This window comes from Doryrhamphus excisus, linkage group LG20 (genome assembly GCF_037039965.1).
Source record: "Doryrhamphus excisus strain RoL-2023G ecotype Guam linkage group LG20, RoL_Dexc_Guam_v1.1, whole genome shotgun sequence".
NCBI classification, from domain to species: Eukaryota; Metazoa; Chordata; class Actinopteri; order Syngnathiformes; family Syngnathidae; genus Doryrhamphus; species Doryrhamphus excisus.
Window position 1 is genome coordinate 14869161 of NC_136376.1, and position 22985 is coordinate 14892145.

Here is a 22985-nt window from a genome sequence, read left to right on the forward strand (position 1 = left end):
ACAAATTACTAAATATCATAAAGTATAAAATATCTGTACTAAATCCTAAATCTTAAAGTTAACATGTAAATAAGAGACAAATAGACATGTAAATGAGAGACAAAATGGTGTACAAGTGATTTATTTATGAAACACAACAAAAAAAATTACATTGACATTTTGTGCATGAGAAATTTCAACTCAGGTAACCTAATTTCTACCCAAATAAACCCCTATTTATAGGAATGGTTACCATGTGAATATTCACACTGTTAATGAGGCCATTGCACATCATTACTGCGCATAAAACCCCCAGACCTTTAGCTGTTAATGTGATAATATCTCTATAATTATGTTCCAGAGAATGAACGTGAAAACAACACTTAGTCTATTACACTTCCTTTTAAAAGAATGTTGCTGCCAAAGTCAACTGCCTCAAAGTGTTTCAATTGCATTGAAGGGAATGGCGCAAGCAAATTTAATGAAGGAACATTTCAGATCTCCTCTATAAGCAGGAGGGCGGATGTGAACCTTTGTCTGGAAACTATTATCACATCCTTTAACTTGTCATTATCTCTTGTGGACATTTGTGATTCTCAGTTATGCGCTTTTGTCAGTGTAAACAAATAAATAATTATTTACAAACTCTAGCAAAAAAATGCAAACAAAAAACAAGCATAAATAATTTACAAAAGGAATTATAATACAGACTTTAAGTATAAACATCTTTGGCCTTTACTATATAAAATAAATCATTCAAGTCCTCCATTAAAAACATTCAGGATGAAAAGAATGAGCAGAAATGCTAAAGAACAGTAAAATCATCTTTTGGTTACTGATACTGTCGCATATTGTACAGAAGCCGTGAATAAGACAGATTGTCGAAAAGCACATACAGACTTTAAGTGGTTGTACAATGAGTCCTTTAAAAATGTAGTCATAAGTACATTAGTTATAATGACATATTCCGCATACTTTTTGCCACTTATGTCAGTTCTTCTGACTCCCGCCTCCAGTGAGGGGAAAGTATACATACAAGTCACCCGGAATACAGGAAATCAGAGTCATCATTTCCTATCCAGCGCGGAGACATGGAAGAGCATGGAAAGTCTCATTTATGTTGAAATGTATTCATTGCCGACGCGCTGTTTACTTTGACGTGATCCACTCGCCATCTTGATTCAGTTATCTGTGGAAAGATGGAGAAAATAACGGCTATTAGATGCGTGTTTGTAATCAGGATGCACAACAACGGGCGAGAGGTAGCACGTGTGCCACGCTCGTCATAAGTGATTGCAAGACGACTGCAGGCTTTTCCGCTTTTAAATGCTTGACAGAAATTTGGAAGTCCTTGGAACACAAACGCAAACACACACACACCGGCGCGCGAACACACAAGGTCTTCCACAATGCATGTGGTGGTGCATTGTACACAAAAAAAGCTGATAAGCACCAAAACTCTTTTCGTTTTCACACATTTTTACTTGGGACAAGAAAGCAACACGTAACACGCACACTGTTACCTTGTCAACCCAGTCGGCAACTCCAGCTCATCTGAGTATTAAAAGACATGTTGAAGGGTTGAAAGAGTTTGTCAAACATCACATCACAACCTTTGCTTCTGTGATTGGTTACCGCCTGTGTGCTCACATTGCGAACACACAGGATACCGCCATGAGTAGAATCTGACATTTCCAAACACTGCACACTTGCACAGTCTAGTTAGCGCTCATGAAAATAGCTGAATAAATTATGGAAGAAGAAGAAAAACATCTCACAACACACCTGAATGTTTCAATAATGACGCAAACATTTGCGTAAAATTAGGCAAATGTTGAACAAATGTTGTGTAATATTAACAACAGCATAGCAGTATCACGGTTAACTGCTTTCAGATCTGACCGTGGGAGGTGCATTTCCACTAAGTAGGATTCCTTATATATGAATGGAATATTTTCACAATGACACCAGAAAATACCGGTTTACAACCTTCTAAATAGAGGTTTTTTTTTTCGTAATGAAGCCCCCCTCCTTTCTCTCAAAAGTGGAGCTAACAAGTGAGGGAGATGATTGATTTTTGTCACGTTTGGTGATTATATACCCTTCAATACCCACTGTAACATCATTAAAAAGGTACATTTGCATATTAAGGGACCTTTAAGATTCCAAATTAAAGGCTTTGAACTTTGAACCCTGCAGCTTTTACAGCAGTACGGCTAATCTATGACCAAATTCTAATCTTGTGACATCTCCTTTACTTCAGAAGTACTACTAATTGTAACTAAATGAGGACTGTGGGACATCCTGATGAAGTTTGTGTGCAATGACATCTCAGCCTGTTACGGCAGAATTGCAGACCCTTGGCGGTCAGCGCATCATGGTTAGTGGAGAGGAGAGGATGGAATGTGTCGAACCTGAGCTAAGCTAAGGTTTTGGATGCAGAAGTGTGGCGCATCAGTGTTCTATACGTACACAACACTTTCCACATATTGATTTGCAAGTGCTGAGGAAACAAAAGAGAGCTTACTAACCTCTGCACTCGTACTTGAGGTCGGAGAAGAAGACCAGCTCTTGTGAGAAGACAAACAATCCTAACCTTCCGCCTGCAAATGTCTTGTCATAAACTGGTCCTGAGTCGGCCATGATCTGTTTACCTTCATACACAACAACCCTGCCAACAACACGATAAATACATTACACTCTACACATCTGCACAATGTATACTCATTGGACACAAACGGCGTTCAATGTCATCAAATCTGCCTGTAATAAGTAATAATGCTCAGTTTTGAATGAGACTACGAGAAAGATACTGTATTCATTGACAAAATTGTTGCAGTTGTTTGCATTGGTGTAAATGAATGAATGAATCTTTTACTGTGATGCCACTGGATGTATTTCATAAATACTGTACAAGTACAAAATAAGGCAAATACAGAAATGTGCAATACAAGTTATAGAACGGTGACAAAACCATGACAATAACAAATAACATGTTCTACGACTATCAACAAATAAGACTAAATAATGAATCTTAATGAATTCACAAAAAAGGATCTAATGATGTAATGCTGGAAACCATACAATTTGGAAAGCTGCACATTTCTATGTGGCACAAACATCCACATGAGAACAAAGAGAACAAAGTAAAGTGCAAAGTATGAAACTCTGGACTAATAAGTTATAAAGCGGGGCACATTCAGCTCATCGGTCATGAACATATTAGATCATAACATATCATAACAGATCAGAAGTATCGAAGGAAGACGTCTTACTCCCCTTTTGCATTACTTGTGCTTTCTTTGCAAATTGCACATTTAGAATCCTAAGGCAAAACTGGTAAATAATTTGGGATGACAGACTTAATGAGCTAGCAAGCTTGTTGCCGTGTGAAGTACGTCATCACTCATGCACGACATCATGACCAGAAAAATTAATAACATGAATTTATGCTAATTTACAATTGTATCAAGATGAATATCTCACCTTATGAAACCAGTCTTTGGTCTATGAATGAGGTGCCACCTGTAAGCGGTGTAATCTTTCCAGCCAATATTCTTGGGGTCATGCCACAGCGTTCGGACCTACGTGAAATGAATAACATTAAAATTAAATCAGTCAACAACAAAGCTTTCAAATGTAGCGTACCTCTCCAGGAGTGTTTCCCGTGTGCCACAAAGCATTCCTGAGGTTTTCTCCGGTGCCGGTGGTCGAGTTGACTACTTTGAGCGACACGCCAGAAATGCCGAACGCCTTGGAGGGTTTGTCCTCCCAGTAGGTTTGTGTGATCTGCTTCCACATCACCACATAAAAGCGGCTGCTCGACTGGTAGCCGAAAACAAAGCCTGCGTAGTCGTCGTCCCTATCGGTGTTCACATACATCGTGCCGCTGAAGTCCACAGCACTGAACTCATCAAAGCCTGGTGCGCAAAAAGGAAAAATGAGCGTTCCCACGTAAGACCACTTGGACATGCGTTCAATGGAAGGGAGTTTCCACGGTGGTTCTCACCTACGGCGATGCCTGGGTCAGAGTTGGCGGTCTGAACGAGCTCTTTGCCCTGGTGCCTCACCACCCAGTTGGGGTCAATTTGAGTCGTTCCCTTCGGGTCCAAGTGGACCATCTGGAATTTCCTGAAGTCTGTGACGCTGATGGCGTTGTTCTCTGGACACACATCAACGATATCTGGGATGTTGTCATTGTCAAAGTCGTCCTTGCAGGCATCGCCCCTTCCATCACCTGGTATGGAGAAGACATAAGAAGGTTTCACCTGTGTTGCATTGGACTCAACAGAAGATTTAGATTTTATATAGTGCCTTTTGACAGGCCAGTCGCTTCACAGTGAAACTTATTATTCATTTACTCAACAGTGCTGGTAAACTACGTTTGTAGTCACAGCTGCCCTTGGGTAGACTGATGACACCTATTTTCCGTTAGCCATTTCATTTGGACTTTTATTGTAAGCGGACAGATGACTTCAACATTTGGACTCTATTCCTCAAGGACACCGGTGTTGATTTCAATTTTCAATTGTGCAGGAAAGTATTATAATATATAAAAGTTTGGGCACCCATATTACACATTTTCAAGATTCATTCATTCATTTTCTACCGCTTATCCTTATCCCAGCAGTCTTCGGGCAAGAGGTGGGGTACACCTGCGACTGGTGGTCAGCCAATCACAGGGCACATATAGACAAACAACCATTCACACTCACATTCATACCTATGGACAATTTGGAGTGGCCAATTAACCTAGCATGTTTTTGGAATGTGGCAGGAACCGAACATAAACATTCAAAAAAATGTAAAAATTATTTATGTCTTAATTGTTTATGCATTATATGTATTATTTTCTGTTATGTTTACTATAAATGTGTGTAAAAGTGACTATAGGGTTGTTATTTCATGCCGCAAGGTCTCTAATAATGTTTTTTACCGCTTATATAGGATGGTGGGGGGTGCTGGAGCCTATCCCAGCTGTCTTCGGGCAAGAGGCGGGGTACACCCTGGACTGGTGGCCAGCCAATCACAGGGCACATATAGACAAACAACCATTCACACTCACATTCATACCTATGGACAATTTGGAGTGGCCAATTAACCTAGCATGTTTTTGGAATGTGGGAGGAAACCGGAGTACCCGGAGAAAACCCACGCATGCACGGGGAGAACATGCATGGAACGGAATTGAACGCGGGTCTCCTAGCTGTGTGGCCTACTCGACCGACGTGCAGCCACCATTAACCAATGTAATGTTTTTTCACGTTTTCTAGAGCAGTGTTTTTCAACCTTTTTTGAGCCACGGCACGTTTTTTACGTTGGAAAAATTTTGCGGCACACCAATAACCAACATTATTTGCTTCTTTCAGTTTGTCCTGATTACGGACTCGCCACAGCCGATCCTTTTGATCTGCATACTAATTTAACCAACAATGTTACAACATGTCACCGCTACCTCTCACGTGCATCACTAAGTCTATTAGAGGAACGAGGTAATCGGCTACGTGTTGCCACACGGACGAATATTACATTTCTGTCTTTGCACCAATGACACGCGACAATGACATAATATTTGCAGAAAATTATTAATACATGTTAATTAAAAAAAGTTCCTCACGGCACACCTGACGATTTCTCATGGCAACAGTTGTTGAAAATCACAGTTCTACAGAAACCAGTATATGCTGTTCTTTTGCCATTTAAGTGATGCACCACTTATCCTCTCAACAATTAGCCTCTCTCCAGAATCCAAAACGGCGCGGCCCCATCATCTGTCATCATACTCTGAATCAAAGTACCGTTCTCTTTGCAAAAACACATTTTTCATACCTAATGCAGTAGCCAGCGAGCACAATTAAGCACATTTTCCAAGTCAGTGAAGCTAAAGCAGTCATCTTTTGTCATGCCGTGATAACTTTCACTGATGTTATCCAAGGACCGGTTGAGCCACACAGCAGGCTTGGAGCTCCCAGTGGAAAGGAGGAAAGGACGGCCAGTGAGTCATGAAGGCCGCCGCATGGAAGTAGCTCACTGCGTTCTGTCATCGTGTTTGTTATGGCACACGCGGCTACACTTCTGTCAAATAAACACTATCTGACAAGCTGTGAAGCGAGTGAACGCATCAGCTGGATGAAGGGCCTTCCTCTTTGGCGGTCTGTTTCCAGTTACACACAGCTGTATCAACTCCAGGTAACCCTGTGCAATTTGGGCACAGCAAACTAATCAAGAGGAAAGCTAAAACAAATAAAAACTTAACAAGCTGGCGTGTGCCCTTCTGGGCTTCTTGCTGAATTCATGCCGCATGACATCACCCACGGCAACCAGAAGTTTGTCTTTCCACTGCCACATTTCAAGTACGACATCGAGACAACTGAGAACAGTGATAGAACGCCATCATTGCAGGTGCACTTGTTGATATACTAACAATTTGTATTGGTAACAATGAATACGAGCAATATGAAAACAACATTTTGCCAAGTGGACGTCCGCTAGGGTGCATCAAAAAACACAATTATTGAATTTTGATATGTCTGGGTACTAAAAGTGTTCCAATATATGTCGAAACAACACATACAAAATATTTTTCCAATAAATGATTATTTAGGGGTGCCACCATACATCTGTTTTTGTGGAATAAAGTGGTGAACAGTTCAATGGTCGCCATGGAGATTTGAGGTTTTTTATGTTTTTGTTGGTATTTATACTCCTATTACATATTACTAGCAAATTTGCGGTTTTGTCTTTGTAATTTGAATGATTTGTAGTCATATTTATAGGTATTTAGTGCTCATTGCCTCTACTGTAGCTAACATTAGCTAGCTACAGTTTGCTAATGACAGTTAGCTAATAGCTGAGCAAGTAAAACATCAACAACAGTAATATAGAGTAGACAGTATTGCTGATGCTTCATATTTATGTTGGTATTTATACTCCTATTACATATTACTAGCAAATTTGCGGTTTTGTCTTTGTAATCTGAATGATTTGTAGTCATATTTATGGGCATTTAGTGCTCATTGCCTCTACTGTAGCTAACATTAGCTAGCTACAGTTTGCTAATGACAGTTAGCTAATAGCTGAGCAAGCATAACATCAACAACAGTAATATAGAGTAGACCATATTACTGATGCTTCATATTTATTGAGAGTAGTACTGTAGTCCTACATAATGTGATATAAACTTGTCCATGTATTATTTTAGACACTGTTTAGTGCTCATTGCCTCTACTGTAGCTAACATTAGCTAGCTACAGTTTGCTAATGACAGTTAGCTAACATTTCCAGGTCAACTTTTTGGCAATTAGACTAGAAATTGCACATTTTCCGAAATTTATAAAAGTTTATGTGTGAGGTGGCACCCCTAAATCTCAATGGATTTCCTCAAAACTTTGCAAAAGACATTTTTATGTTCATGTCCAGCCAAATTGATATTATGAATTTCAAATTTCCCATTCAAATTTGATGCACCCTAACATCCGCAGATTTTAGAATACGTCTGAAAGCAGATTATCCATTCTGAACTACCACTAATCATGTTAATAGTCCTCATAATTGTCACTAAACACCGCAACACTAAACTATGAGAAAAAGAGTCATGAACATACAGTACTTGAGATCTTAAGTACAATAATAAGCACAGAAAATGCATACTTGTACTCGACAACTCCAATAATATCCATCCAACTTCTATGGTGCTTGTCTTACTAGGGTGATGGGGGTACGCTGGAGACTATCCTAGCTGACTTTGAGCGAGAGGCGAAACAAACAACCATTCACACTCACCATCATTACCTGCTATTAATCTAACATGCATCATGTGTGAGGGAATTGGAATACCTGGAGAAAACCCACACAGAACATCCAAACTGCAAACATGCCAAAACGGAGGTTCCCAGATCTTCCCAATCTCCAGACTGTGGAGCCAACACACTAACCACTAAGGCACTGTGCGGCCATGTCCTATACAATTAAATTAAAAATAGATACTTAGCCGATGTAGGACTCCTACTGGTGATTGAGGATGTTTAAATTGCCGTGTTCGTACTTTGACTTTGTGGAACATCAATTCTACCACGATCGAGGTAAAGCACCAAACAACTGATCCTCACCGTCAACGTCAAGCTGGTCTGCATTGGGGGTCAGCCTACAGTTGTCTCTGTCATCGGGTATGCCGTCATTATCGTCATCGTAGTCACAAGCGTCTCCTTTGCCGTCCTTGTCGTGGTCCGCCTGGTTGGCATTGGCCACGTATGGGCAGTTGTCCAGGTTGTTCTGGTGTCCGTCTTCATCTATGTCCTGGTTGTTGTCACATTGATCTCCCACCAGGTCATTGTCCAAGTCGATCTGTTCAGGGACAACAGAACGGATTAGGAATGTGGATGCATTTCCTGGCTTGAAGGTCGAGTGTGTGACAGTGCCTGCAGAGGGTTGTGCAATAGTGGACAGTTGTCACACTGGTCGCCGACTCCATCCATGTCTGTATCCTTCTGGTCGGTGTTGTACACCAGTGGGCAGTTGTCATTCTCATTCAGTATTTCTAAGGACGCAAAGGTGGATTACGGATAGAAAGCACAACAACAACATGGCATATTTGTCAGGTTTGAACAACTTACCATCTCCATCAATGTCTACAGCACAGGCATCCCCTTCACCATTGTGGTCTGTATCAATCTGGGCAGGATTGTGTTCATAAGGGCAGTTATCACAGCGGTCACCGACTTCATCCTTATCGAAGTCAAACTGGCGAGGGTTGTAAAGGAGGGCGCAATTGTCCTGAAAAATGTGCTTAAGTTAGAGAAATCTGTGGCCTCGCAGGACTGAATGACGTGTTCTTCATGTTCCACACCCTCTCATCAAGAATTCCATCATTGTCATCATCTTTATCACATGCGTCTCCTTGGCCATCTTTGTCAAAGTCCTCTTGTCCAGAATTGGGCAGACTGGGGCAGTTGTCCTGTCAAAGCAGATGAAGGACTTCTGATGACAGGCTGGTTTCCACAGATGATGACAGCAAAGGCGGTTGAGTGAAATACCTTCTTGCAATGATAGGTGGCATTAGCTCCACACACCAGGTTGTGATTGGGCCAACCATCGAGATCGGAGTCTTCCCCGCAGATGTAGCCATCACCAGCGTAACCGGTGCGACACTCACACTTGTACATGGGGTCGCTGAAGTGGCTAATGTAGATACACTCAGCAAATCTGTGACAGTTGTGGGTCTTGTCCTTGCAGGGATTCTCTGGCTCACACACCTGGACAAAAAAGACAGAGTACGGTCCAATTGTTGTCATCTGTCTGAAAAGACCTTTCAAAATAGACACGGATAAGAAAGGCATTTTGGACAAAGCACTTCTGGACGCTGTCGATTTGACAGAATCCCACTTAATGCATCACACATCCCGCAGTGGCTCACCACTACTGCATAAGGTATTCACAGCTGCCACTCATTACAGGAGGACCAAAATATAACTTGCTTTGAAAGCCACTCCATGAGCTCAAAGAGAAGAAAGTGGCAGTGAAAGCAGGCCTTTGATCAAAAAACATTTAAATGGAATCATTCAATGCCAGCGGTGAGACAATTCCTGTATTCCCAAATCAAATAACTGTGCAACTGGGGCATGGAATTAAAGTCGGGCATCGGCGAGGGCCAAAAGAGGGGCAAAAAAAGGAACATAGTCACAGGGGCATATTGTGCTGTAGTCTTTCAAGTGTTTCAAAGGTCCAATTACTTCCTCATGGGTACCAATATATTTAATATTGTGTTATCTGCTATTACAATACATAGATGTCGACATGTCAGTAAAGACTGTTTTGGACTGTAAGAAATGTAACTGTTGTCCAATGGAACTAATAAAGATGACTGTCTCACCTGTTTGCTCTTCTTGGCAGCTTCCACGCCCATCCCGAAAGGTTGGGTACCCTTGTAGCGTTTAGGGCAGGGCAGGCAGTGGAACCCTGGATCTGTGTTGACGCAGCGCTGCACCCCGCCCACGTTCAAACACACGTCAGATACCATGTCACACTGAAGGGGGAGGAGAAGGAATGAAAAAGTGATCATGACATCAATGCGCCTTTGACATGCGTAGGTATTCACAAGTTCTAGGACAAAACCTTCACCTCATTAATATCTTCACAGTGGGTACCGTTTCCTCGGAAACCAGCTGGACACGGCCCGCACTCCCAAGAACCATCTGGAGCACTGTTGCAATCCACTCCCCCAAAACACGGGTTAGACAGACAGCCATCTGCAAGGGATGCACATGGTAGACTTGAAAAAACATTTCAACATTGAGAGTACAAATGTAATTTAATTACATTTAATTTAATAACAAAAACAGCAGAACCTTGTTTTTCCTACGCTGGGGTTTTTGATGAAAACAAATATTGCTGACTCAGTCTCTGTGAAGAATGGATTGTGGTTCTTTAAGAGTTGGGACACTATAGACAGATTCCGGCCAGGGGAATCCTTTAATCATATATATTATGTGTGTGAAGGTGATTTAGGTGTTCGTAGAACGCACACAGAACAATATGAATTCAGTTTCTGAATTTCCTTCCCTCTTTCAAACAGTGCATTGTGGGATGAGTGTTGGATTATGTGCTTTTCTTACTTAAAAGGGCTGCAAAAAAAGTGGCATGTTCCGGAACTTTGATAAGAAAGGTGAGAAAAAGTACCGAATTCTGAACACTACTGAAAGAAAAGAAGCCATATAAAACTATAAAGGTACTGTTCCAATCGGATTGTAATGTAAAGGTTCCCGGTTAACACAGGTTGCAGGAAGAACAGTTTAGGGAGACACATTCCAGAACTGCTACTGCTACTAAAGTTTACAGGATTACGCCGCATGGTGTCCACACAGTCAGGAGATCGGGAAGACCTGGGTTGGAATCTCCGCTTAGGCATCTCTGTGTGGGCATCTCACCTTGCATGCTTGAGTTTTCTCCAAGTAGTTAGGTTTCTTCCCAAATTCCAAAAACATGGATGTTAAGTTAATTGGTGACTATAAATTGTCCATAGGTATGAATGTGAGTGTGAATGGTTGTTTGTCTATATGTGCCCTGTGATTGGCTGGCCACCAGTGCAGGGTGTACCATGCCTCTCGCCTGAAGGCAGCTGGGATAGGCTCCAGAATACTCCTGTGACCCTAATGAGGATAAGTGGTTAAAAAAATGGATGGATGGATTAATTGGATTTTCATGATTTCTTTGGGAAAACATTCTGGTTTTGTCTGAACCTTTGCAATGGATTCATGACTAAAACTGAGGTTGGGACAGGACCCAAACAGAATCATGTAGAACGAGTCTGTGGACAAAAATCAATTTCTCACCAACAGGGCAGTCTTTTTTGTTACAGCTATCACTGTCGTTGACCTCGCCGATGCACTTCCTGCCGCCATACTGAGGATGAGGGCTGTTGCATTCACGTGTCCGACTTTTGATCCCGCCGCCACATGATGCCGAGCAGGTTGCCCATGGAGACCAAGGTCCCCAACCACCATCGACTGAAAAAAAGAGAAAATCAGAACTCTGCAGCACACGGAAACCATGTTCTCACAGTGGGATTATTCTAGCTTCCTCACACAGTACTATCATGTTAATACTAACTTGCAAAATGTGCCTTTGTGAAGAAACACTGTTCATACGCACAACTGCTCTTAAAAATAGGAGCTAGAGCTATGTAAACAATACAACTTTCTGCATGTAGTAGCATCGTAGTAGATGTCTAATTATCTATTGAATAGCCCTGTCAAGCTTTGATTGTGCACATAACATTAATGACGCTTCTGCATGTCTGTTTCCACAAAAGGCAACTTTCAACTTATTCAAAAAATGTTCAAAAAACAGTTTTCAAATGTTTTCATTTTTCGGCTCCAAAACACTGCAGTCATATAAATAATCAGCCAAAATGACATCTTTTCTCAATGTAAGGTAAAGATGTGTTCATGTGTGTAAATCAGTATAGTACAGGGGTGGGCAAACTACGGCCCGCGGGCCACATCCGGCCCGCCAAGTGTTTGAATACGGCCCGCCCAATCTTTCCAAAGCATTTCATTTAAACTCAACATACAACCTGGCATCATGGCCTGAGCCAACCTTTTGATGGTTTTATCAATTTCCTTTTTTGACATGGTCTGTTGTTTACAAAGTGCTCCTGAAAAAAGGGACACAATAATAATAATTATTATTATTATTAGATTATTATAATTATTATTAGAACTATTGTGATTATTATAATTATTATATCAATGCTAATTATTATATTAATTATATATAATATTATTGTTATATTTGCATATTTTACATAATAATAATTTAATAATTATTATTTTAATTTTATTGTAATTATTATAATATTTTATTATTTTTAAAATAATTAAATATAAATATAAAATAATAAATAATAATAGCAGATTGCATGACAATTTTACAGATACAATAATACCAGGTGGACTGTTACGTGTAAAATATATAGTCTGCCCCCCCCCCGTAAATTTTGTCATATCAATGCGGCCCGCGAGTCAAAAAGTTTGCCCACCCCTGGTATAGTATATATTTAGAAAAAATGTTAATAAAGTGCTTGAGTGAACAGATGCTTTCAGAAAAAGAAAGGCTCCTGCTTTTATGTAGTAGCCAGAAACACCTGGGTCTTAACACAACAAAAGAAAACATACCGAGCTGATGTAGGTCAACATTTCCTGTAGGAGCCTAGTCCAAAACACATGGGGAATGTTGCCTTGGGGAAGCACGTGGCACAAGGCAGCGGCTCTGGCTGCAATACTCACTCGGACAAGGCTCTGCAGTGCAGCGCTGAGTCTCTCGCCCGTTCCCTTCGCAGTCTTTGCCTCCAAGTTGCGGCACAGGAGCGTTGCAATGTCGTATCCTGGTGATCTGGCCGTCTCCGCATGTCACAGAGCAGGATGACCACGGTGACCACAGGCTCCATCCTCCGTCCTGGCGAACTGAAGCAGCAAACATGTGAAAAAAAACCTCAAGTAAATAATCTGCTAATCTGCTAGTTTTAAAAAATGGCAACCAAGTTTTCTACTAGTAAATATTAATATTTCAAAGATGCTCCAAGATTACTGCACTACTGTTTACGTCACGCTGTGTAAGCTATCATCCAGCGGTTAGACTCATCCAGCCACTGGCTCAGATGCAGTGTAATGCTAACCCTGACCAATAACACCAATACATCTCACCACGCAAAATATAGCCAACATTCCTCAACTGGTATATTTTACATAAAATGACAAGAGTCATTAATATTGCATGACAGCCGAAAGTGAGTCAGTGGGTTTTTGGACATGAATTAGTGTTTTTTTTGGAAGTAACTTCTACTGCACACCCTGCAAGCCGATCATGCAGTCCAAACTCATTTGGATTCAAGCTCACTGAGGAATGTTGCACTGTGGGGGATGTCATCTGTGGTCCGTGAGAAGGGGGTTGAGTTCTTCCAAAAATGTAAATTCTTAAAGATGATTAATTTTCTCACCACGGCTGTCACATTTGCCTGGGCTGCACTTGCGCGTTTGGATTGAAGGTCCTGTGCAGGGGTTGCTGGTGGCATCACATGACCTTCCCCTCTGCTGAGTTCCTGTCCCGCAGGTGACTGTGCACTCTGTCCACTCAGACCACGGTGACCAGCCATGCTCGCTTCCTTTTGCTAGAAACAGGATCGCAAAGTTCCATAGAACATACATGTACTTTTGACTTTATTCACATATATTGTTGAAATACAGATCAAATAAATACTTCACACTGACACTTGATGCTTGTTCTGTATGTGAAACAGGAACATTCATGCAATGTATGCCTTTAAATATGCCACCTTTTCACATTGATGAAAATCCACACCTTCAGGCCATACAATGACTAGTAAACTACTTACGTAGACAAACGGGACAACACTCGCCATCGATGAACGTAGGGCTGGCACATGCCACCGGAGGGCAGGTAATTTGGTGGCACACAACCTTGGATTCCTGTCATCGAGGAAAATGAAAGCTAAATTAGGTAGGTATGTAAAAACCTCAATGGAGACAGTTCTCACAATTTTGCACAAAAATGAATGCACTGTGAATACAATACTGACTTGAATATAAGACAACACTGAATATCCTTGTCATGTGCTGTTATTGGAAACATCATTTAAAATGATTTTTTTTACTCTTCCGGTGTTGTTTCATTACTTGGCCAGCCTTTGGAACACTTTTTCTGTAGTTCTCTGTGTCAGAGCTGGTGTGTGTGAGTGACAGGGAGAAAAGCTCTCGAGGAGTAGTCACTTGATGTCACCAGCTGGTTTACAGGTATAAATCTTGAGTCCGATGTTTTAGGCTGTTTTCTCAGGAAAAAATCTTGCCTTATATTTAAGTCAGCATGGTAGCAGAACACTTTTTGTTCATACTAAATTCTGGTGAGTACCTGGCAGGTACATTTGGTGCAGCTGTCCACAACCCAGTCTTCCTTGTCATCGAACAGCCGGCCATCCTGCCAGCACATGCTTTTCTCTTTGGAGTTCTTCATCTTTCCAAGGGCCTCCTTCATCACAGTGTTCTCCTCCGTCTGGCCAACAACAACACATGAACTTGAATTATAGATGAGTGTCTTTCACACTGCCCTTAAAAGCTGGCTTTACGGTTTTTTTTTTCATTGCAAGTACCAACACAAAATAGCTGGCCAAGGTCGGACTCGGAGGCTGTATCACACAAGGTGACTTCTCCTGACCTGTTGTAGTGAAAGCAATTGTTGCGGTCCGACATCAGATGCTGGCAAGGGTGTTGTCAGACATCTGACAGCAGGATTTATAGGCACATATAGGCGGAGTCCTATTCTGCCACTATTACGAGGCTGACATCTTTATATAAAAGAGATGGTGTTAAGGTATGTGGGTATCGCCATAGTGGACAACACAACTACATTAACCATTAAATTAATATTCAATCAAGCCAACATTTACACATTTAACAAAATGTCAATATTGACCACCTAAAGCAGGGGTGGGCAAACTTTTTGACTCGCGGGCCGCATTGATTTAGCAAAATTGACGGGGGGGGCAGACTATATAGTATTTTACACGTAACAGTCCTACTTTTACGCATATTTTACATGTAAAAGTGTCATGCTATCTGCTATATGGGCACTTTGAAATTATTTATTTGATGTAAAATGTGTTAGAAATTAAATGTATTATTATTTGTATTATTATTATTGTTATTATTAGTTATAGTAATGTTATTATCATTATATTATTATTATTATTGCTAATAATAATAACAATACTACTATTATATTAATATTATTAACAACAATATTGATATAATAATAGTAATATTATTATTATTATTAACATTATTATTTTTTTATTATTTTTATTTTTGTGCTTGTGTTCCTTTTTCCAGGAGCATTTTGTAAACAATAGACCACATCAAATAACAAAATTGATAAAGCAGCTACCTCAACCATCAAAAAGTTGGCTCAAACCACGATGCCGGGTTGTATGTTGAGTTTAAATTAAATACTTTGGAAAGAACAGGCGGCCATATTCAAAACTTGGCGGGCCGGATATGGCCCCCGGGCCGTAGTTTGCCCACCCCTGACCTAAAGGGAAACATTTTTCAATGACCGAATCCTGTGTGTTAACAAAGGCTCAAACTGAAGGAAGAATGATTGATGTGAAAATGTGGATACTTGTAAAACTGTCGCTTGGAAATGTGATTCTCATGACTATAAATAACAAAGTGAGAAACGCTCGTTCTAACCTCCAACCCAATTGGACAACAGGGCGTCTCTGGCTGGAGTCTTGCACTCTTGGCAACTGTTGCTGGATAAGCGGCTGCCAAACTTTTGTGTGTCTTTGTGCGCTGAAAAAGGGAGGCAGCACTGAGCGGCGCTACAATCTTAAGACACCACTCGGTCTGGAAGCGCCTCAGGGACCCTTCTCATCTCAGCCATTTTTTTCCAAGCTCCATGCCCAGACTCTCTTATTGCTGGGAGGCTCCCAGAGGAAACACATGGGCTGTTTAAACACTGCCAGACATTAGACTGGACCCCGACGCTGCCAGGGGAACACTTCCTATATCCACATGTAGCATGTCATAAAATCGGTCTTACACACAGTGCCACAGATACCAACAGTCAGTGGCGCTTGAGCTATCTTGGGGAACCATAAACAACCCTGCGGTGGCTTACTGTTTGCTTTTAAACCAACGACGGTGACCCCTTAACCTCCTACCTTCTAAAATAACTTCCTTTACTGAAAGGCAAATATACTGGATGGGTACACTTCCGTAGCTCATCCATGACTGAATACGTTTGTCCTTTCCTACTCACCACTTTTTGCAAGCCGTCAATGAGATTACTGACAACGACTCGGAGGCCTTTGAGCTCCTGGAACATGGTGCTGAGCTCCTCACAGGAGCGTTCACACATGTCTGCGCCTGCGTCGTCTCTCTTCTGGCCTATGATGTTGGTTGTGATGGAAGGACTCACGTCCACGATCTCGGTGCTCTCGCTCACAATATTGGCATCATCTGGAAGGAGCGGAGACGTCAGAGGGATGGAAAACAGAAGTAGACTGATCAAGGAATGGAGGGATTTCCATTTCTTCTAAAGCCAAGTAAGACAAGATTGCGACAATGTGAAGATTATGGTGTTTATTGCGTTCCTCAAAACAGATGCTCCGTCAGCAGTGTTAAAGACGGTCAATCTTTCCACGAGAGGATGACAAAGCGGGGTCAGCTGAGGAAGAGTGGGTGGGGACACAGGGAGTGAGCAGAAATGTGGGTGTTACCCTGCTGTAATGAGAAAACCGTGTTTGTCGTAAATATGAGTGGACATCTCCAATATGGACTTCACAGACTGAAGTGACCACACAGATTGATTTACATGGAACATAGAGGATTCTGTTGTTCTGGTGAAATCAGGGGGCAATAAACCTGTCTGGAAAGTAACTAAAGTTCTAAAGTCACTGAAGTTCAGTTCACTTTGAGGTTCTGTTGAATCTACAAGAACAGTTTTCTTACAAGTTTCTCATAGGTTTTTTTGTCCCCATGACGGGTCATTTAAGTCACACTCAATAAAAAAATAGTAATAGGACAAGTTTGTTAAGTGCAATATTGTACGAAAAACTGGAGTGTACAAAAACCGAGGTTTGACTGTAACTAAATAAATTCATTAATGACTTGTTAATGTTTCCAATTAATCTATCAATGAAATACAGTTCATAAACAATTGAAGGATGCCCAGTTAGATACATTGTGGTTGTTTACAACGGTCCAGTTTGACTACCATTACAACTTTTCACATTCCGATTTGCTTTGCTTGGTGGAAATGAGGCGTCAATGCAAGTAGCTTTGTAGTAGTACAAGTAGCTCTTGTAGAAAGTAGAAAGACCACAAAGGCCAAGCACACATTACGTCTTTATGGTGCAATGAGCCACATGACATTTTAAGCTTTTGCATCCACCCAGTTTTTCTGTTTTTTTTTCTCACTGAAGCCGCAAAACAGAAGTTATGACATGATGAGTTTTACAAATGCGTGACAGAGAACGCAGTTAGACACACATGCATACAAAGCACAAATCTGCTTTGGATCAAGCAATGCAAATTTGGCAAAGATTAACAGCAGGCCTGAGCACTCTAAATCAAGAAGTCACCCAAAGTTGCCCAACGATAAGCCCACTCGAGCTACAAGTTATGTTTTCTTTCCTGCTTCGTCTGCTGGAATCATTCAAACCTCAGGAGGGCTTCACACTGCGTATGCATGACAACATGCGCTCACTCGGCTATGACGGGATTCACACACCATTCACTCCCTGAGAGAAACACTTTTTTTGTCCCAGAACACCTGCGACACTTTTTCAGAACAAAATTCTCCATGTATGACATTTGTACGACAAACGCTTATCACTGAGTAGGAATGTAATCCTGCTTGTGGCAATGGAAAAGCGGCAAACACACCTCATATGGATCCACTTTGTCCCACTCTTTCCAGATCAGATGACCAGTAACTTTGCTAGAACTATGATTAAATACATATTTAGTCCATTTTTAAGCCCTGCTGCAGATCAGCAGCTTTTATTTCTCCTGAGAGCTGAGAAAAGCAACCTAATCAGCCAACGCCGTGACTTCACTGTGCATGTTTGTGTATGCAGCTGCAATCCGAGGCTCGCTCCGCACTGTGGTATTCCCTATCCCTGTCCTATTTTCTTTCCCAGGGTTTTATTCAAGTTCCCGTGCCAGTGGAAAGAGAAATGTGTAGTTTGCTGGCCGTGCCACTTTCACGACCTCCAGCCACTAGCTCCTTTTTCTTCTTAGGCATGAAGTAATGCTATACGCATCTAACCTGCAATCTGTTTCAACCACAGAGTTAAATTCATCCAAAGTGAGTCAGCTGAGAGCAAATGTTCAGTCCGGGGGGGGTAGTGTGTGCGGTTATGATTTAAGACACTGCACTTGCACGTGAAAGACTGACCCACATGTTTGCAGATCTGCAAATATAATTATGTTGGACTAACCTTTGGCTTCACAAGGTCACCCAAATACAAACATGCACGCTTTCGACTGAACTCAGCACGCTGGGAACCTTTTGGGGTAACTACTGAAAGAAGCAGCAAAATGTACCTTGCTTGGGAACCTCACAGTCTCGACTCAGGAGGATGTCGTCGATTGTGGTATCAAAAATGAAACGCACGTTCTGCAGAAGACCCTGTTTGGTGACACAAAAATAATCATTCTACCTGTGGTATAGTGATTATATATCTGTCTGCAATGTACAAATGTACTAATAAAATCAACTTTTCTAGATTGTTTCAGATTGGAAAAAACAGCATCTTTGAGCACCAAAATCAGTATTTTCCATGTATTATGGGAACAATGCGGTATTATTTTGTATCGCATGCTTTGCAGTACACAGTCACAATTGGTGTCTTGCTCAAGGGCATCTAATCATATCATATCATTAATGTTTCATACATTTTACGTTCATCAAATGCTTCGTTGTTGCAGCCGTACTCTTCACACGTTCATTTTCTAACTCTTTTTTTCCACATCCACTTGTCGTTTAGAGCAGGGGTGGGCAAACTTTTTGACTCGCGGGCCGCATTGATATGACAAAATTTCCGGGGGGGGGGGGGGGCAGACTATATATTTTACACGTAACAGTCCACCTGGTATTATTGTATCTGTAAAATTGTCATGCAATCTGCTATTTTTATTTAGTATTTTATATTTATATTTAAATATTTTAAAAATAATAAAATATTCTAATAATTACAATAAAATTAAAATAACAATTATTATATTATTATTATGTAAAATATGCAAATATAACAATAATATTATATATAATTAATATAATAATTAGCATTAATATAATAATATAATAATCATAATAGTTCTAATAATTATTATAATAATCTAATAATAATAATTATTATTATTATTATGTGCTTGTGTCCCTTTTTTCAGGAGCACTTTGTAAACAACAGACCATGTCAAAAAACGAAATTGATAAAACCATCAAAAGGTTGGCTCAGGCCATGATGCCAGGTTGTATGTTGAGTTTAAATGAAATACTTTGGAAAGATTGGGCGGGCCGTATTCAAACACTTGGCGGGCCGGATGTGGCCCGCGGGCCGTAGTTTGGCCACCCCTCTAAATTTTAGCGTCTAAATGCGGAACAATGAGTTGCTGTGGAATGCTCGCCACGATTCAACATCAAAATGTGAACAGCGTCACCCAGCAGTGTGTCATTTGGGTACCGACTCACCCTAAAGTGGTTCTCCCGGATGGCCCCCTTGGCGACATACATGCGGCTGCCCTCAGCCCGGAGGTGCTCATAGAAAGGCTCGTCCAGGATGACGCTGTCCACCAGGTTGCACCCCACGTACAAGTTGGCATTCTCTGCGTGGACCTGCAGCGTGATATTCTTCCACTGGGAATCGGACAGGTCCACGTCCTCGAACGACACTATGTTCTGGGCTCCTTCCAGCCAGTAGACCAAGTCCAGGGAGTTGGCTCGTCCATTGGACACGATCTCAAACTGGCGCCGGCCGTCAGAGCCCTCGAAGCCCAGGAGGGTCCCCCGAGAGCTGCGGTCCTGGCGGATGCTGGCCACGAAAACGAAGCCCTCGTTGTTCTGGATTTGGCGCACTATTTGGTGGAGGATGGGGGCGCTCACCGGGGGCAGGTGGTCGAAGCGGATGAAGCGGTACGCGGGGGCGTCAGAGTTCTGGCCCCGGAACTGTTTGGCCCCCAGCGTCCTGCGGCTGATGTGACTTATTTCGAACAAATCGAAGGAGCTCTCGTCCTCCTGCTCGCCATCTACAGCCAAAATAAACGCTTACAAATAAAAAAGTCTGGTTTCTAATGAGCCATCTTGGATGTTGAAGTCGACCCTACCTTGATCTTGAGCAAGTGAGTGGAGGAAGAGTAAAGATAAAGGTAGCAGGTAGCTAAGTATCATATCGCCTTTGAACACAAATACACGATTAGACAATAAATACAACATTACAATGCGATACAATGCAAATTTAAGATTCGGCATTAGTTAGCATAACTTACCTAAATGTTTTGTTAATCCGGCAAAAAAAGGAGATGAGATAAAACGGCACCTCCAGTACCGGAGCAGGAGATTCCCACTGCGGGAGACTACATCCACTGACTGGAGGACGCAGACGCTCCTCCCGTCTCTTATAGTGGAACTCCGGGAGGGAGGAGGGTGTCAATCAAAAGTAGTTACTATGACATAGCTAGAGATGGGCTGTGATATAGTTACATAATTACCATACCATGGCGTCACTGGCTGCACACAGGGCACTTCACACGTGCGAGTCATGAACGAGCCGTTCAAAACTTTAAAAACAAAATCGACACTCACGGGTAATCTCTGTTAACTCGTTCACTTACGTACCCCGGTTATAGCATTTAATTGTGCTATTGTTAAGTTTCAGTGCATAAGTGTTAAGTGCATAAGCATTCAGTAAGTGTGTGACACATACTATATAGGGCTTGTATTTAGGCAAATGTTGATCTGAACTCACAGGAAAACGTCAAAGTCAAGCAGTCACGAGGGTTGCTGGAGAAGGACCAAGCCGGTGCTGAGTCATCAGTGATTATTGTTCATGGGACACCTGCAGGTTTTGAACTCTGACCTCCAAAACTGGAGTCCATACATCTTTTTTCTATGTTGCTTATCTTTACTAAGGTCGCGTGTATGCTGGAGCCTATACCAACTGTCTGCTATGTCTGCAATGTAATGTGACTACACAAAAACAGAAAAATGTCAATACAATAGATATTATGGATGTTTCCACTTTTCCACCCGACTTAAAAGCAGGAGTGATGTGGATGTAGAAATGTGGAACACTGCTCATGCATGATTAATACTTCACGTTCAGGACTGGAAAAACCTGAGCTGAACTCAAATAAATTAGAGCCAGTCATAGCATTTTTAACATTTTAACATTGTTAGAGCCCTCTAGGCATGAAATAACACCCCTATAGTCACCTATATGCATCTATTCCCCAATATAATACAAATAATAACAGAAAGCCGACCGAATGGTTAGCGCACAGGCCTCACAGCTAGGAGACCCGAGTTCGATTCCACTCTCCGCCATCTCTGTGTGGAGTTTGCATGTTCTCCCCGTGCATGCGTGGGTTTTCTCCGGGTACTCCGGTTTCCTCCCACATTCCAAAAACATGCTAGGTTAATTAGCCACTCCAAATTGTCCATAAGTATGAATGTGAGTGTGAATGGTTGTTTGTCTATATGTGCCCTGGGATTGGCTGGCCACCAGTCCAGGGTGGACCCCGCCGCTTGCTAGGACAGCTGGGATAGGCTCCAGCACCCCTGCAACACTTGTGAGGATAAGTGGTAGAAAATGAAATAACAGAAAGCCATTTGTCATAAATAACTCATGATCTTGTGTTACTGTAAATGTTTCAGTGCAAGGGGGGGGCTGAGTGGGGGTCAAGGGGGCGTATAGAAAGTGACCTCGGGGGCTCCCATTTGACTTTTACCTCAGGTAGGTAGGTAGGTAGGTAGGTAGGTTGGTAGGTAGGTAGGTAGGTTGGTAGGTAGATAGGTAGGTAGGTTGGTAGGTTGGTAGGTAGGTAGGTTGGTAGGTTGGTAGGTAGATAGGTAGGTAGGTAGGTAGGTTGGTAGGTAGGTAGGTAGGTTGGTAGGTAGGTAGGTAGGTAGGTTGGTAGGTTGGTAGGTAGATAGGTAGGTAGGTTGGTAGGTAGGTTGGTAGGTTGGTAGGTAGGTAGGTAGGTAGGTAGGTTGGTAGGTAGGTAGGTAGGTAGGTAGGTTGGTAGGTAGGTAGGTAGGTAGGTAGATTGGTAGGTTGGTAGGTAGGCTTTCTTTATTGTCATTGCACAATAACACAGCAGTGAAATTGCCAACGAAATGTCATTGCCTGGCTCCTGTATAATAATAATAAATAATAATAATGATAATGTGGAGAATAAATAGATGACATCAAATATGAACAATGTACAGCATAAACAGTAATTTGTACAAATAATTTAAACAATTTAGAATAAATAATAATAATGTAAAAGTAAATTATGCGAGACATTATGAGATACTGAGATTTTTATTATGACTAACCTAATGATGCTGTCTAATCAGCATCTTGATATGGCCCACCTGTGAGGTGGATGGATTATGAATTATGAATGTTCTCCAACACAGATTTAGACTGATTAGCAAACAGAGCTTTTGCATATGTAAACATTTCACAGCTAACTTCAGCTTATAAAAAATCGGGAGCAAAAACAAAAGTGTCTATTTTTGTTGAGCCTATAATATATATTTATGAATAATCCTTTCGTGAAAAGTGACAGATACGTGAATTATTGTAAAGACCATCCCAAGCCGCAGGTTTTCCTCAAAAAGAGCAGTTAAAGCAAGTAACGCTTATTCATTTCCAAAATGCCTTGACCGAGGTTTTCATCTGTTTCCATAAGATCATTTAGCAAACGTGAAGCACCAAGTAGCAC

At 41.5% G+C, this 22985-nt stretch overlaps 1 protein-coding gene across 2 annotated transcripts; it reads right to left on the bottom strand.

The window, feature by feature from the left end:
* Positions 1–105: 105 nt before the first annotated feature.
* On the bottom strand, positions 106–20759 carry thbs2a (thrombospondin 2a). 2 transcript variants are annotated; one of them, XM_078799362.1, is made up of 23 exons: positions 20541–20759; positions 20379–20447; positions 19747–20300; positions 18600–18684; positions 16309–16508; positions 14401–14541; positions 13868–13961; positions 13472–13642; positions 12762–12938; positions 11307–11480; positions 10096–10223; positions 9848–10000; positions 9012–9230; positions 8825–8932; positions 8592–8751; positions 8397–8515; positions 8088–8322; positions 3989–4216; positions 3628–3899; positions 3466–3563; positions 2511–2650; positions 1503–1533; positions 106–1168 (listed from the first exon to the last, which is right to left on the bottom strand). In XM_078799362.1, the coding sequence occupies exons 2-23, from the start codon at positions 20440–20442 to the stop codon at positions 1165–1167; spliced, it is 3555 nt and encodes a 1184-aa protein (XP_078655488.1). In that variant the 5' UTR covers positions 20443–20447; positions 20541–20759; the 3' UTR covers positions 106–1164. The 2 variants fall into 2 exon arrangements, with proteins under 2 accessions (XP_078655488.1, XP_078655489.1); XM_078799363.1 differs by lacking the exon at positions 1503–1533.
* Positions 20760–22985: the final 2226 nt, after the last annotated feature.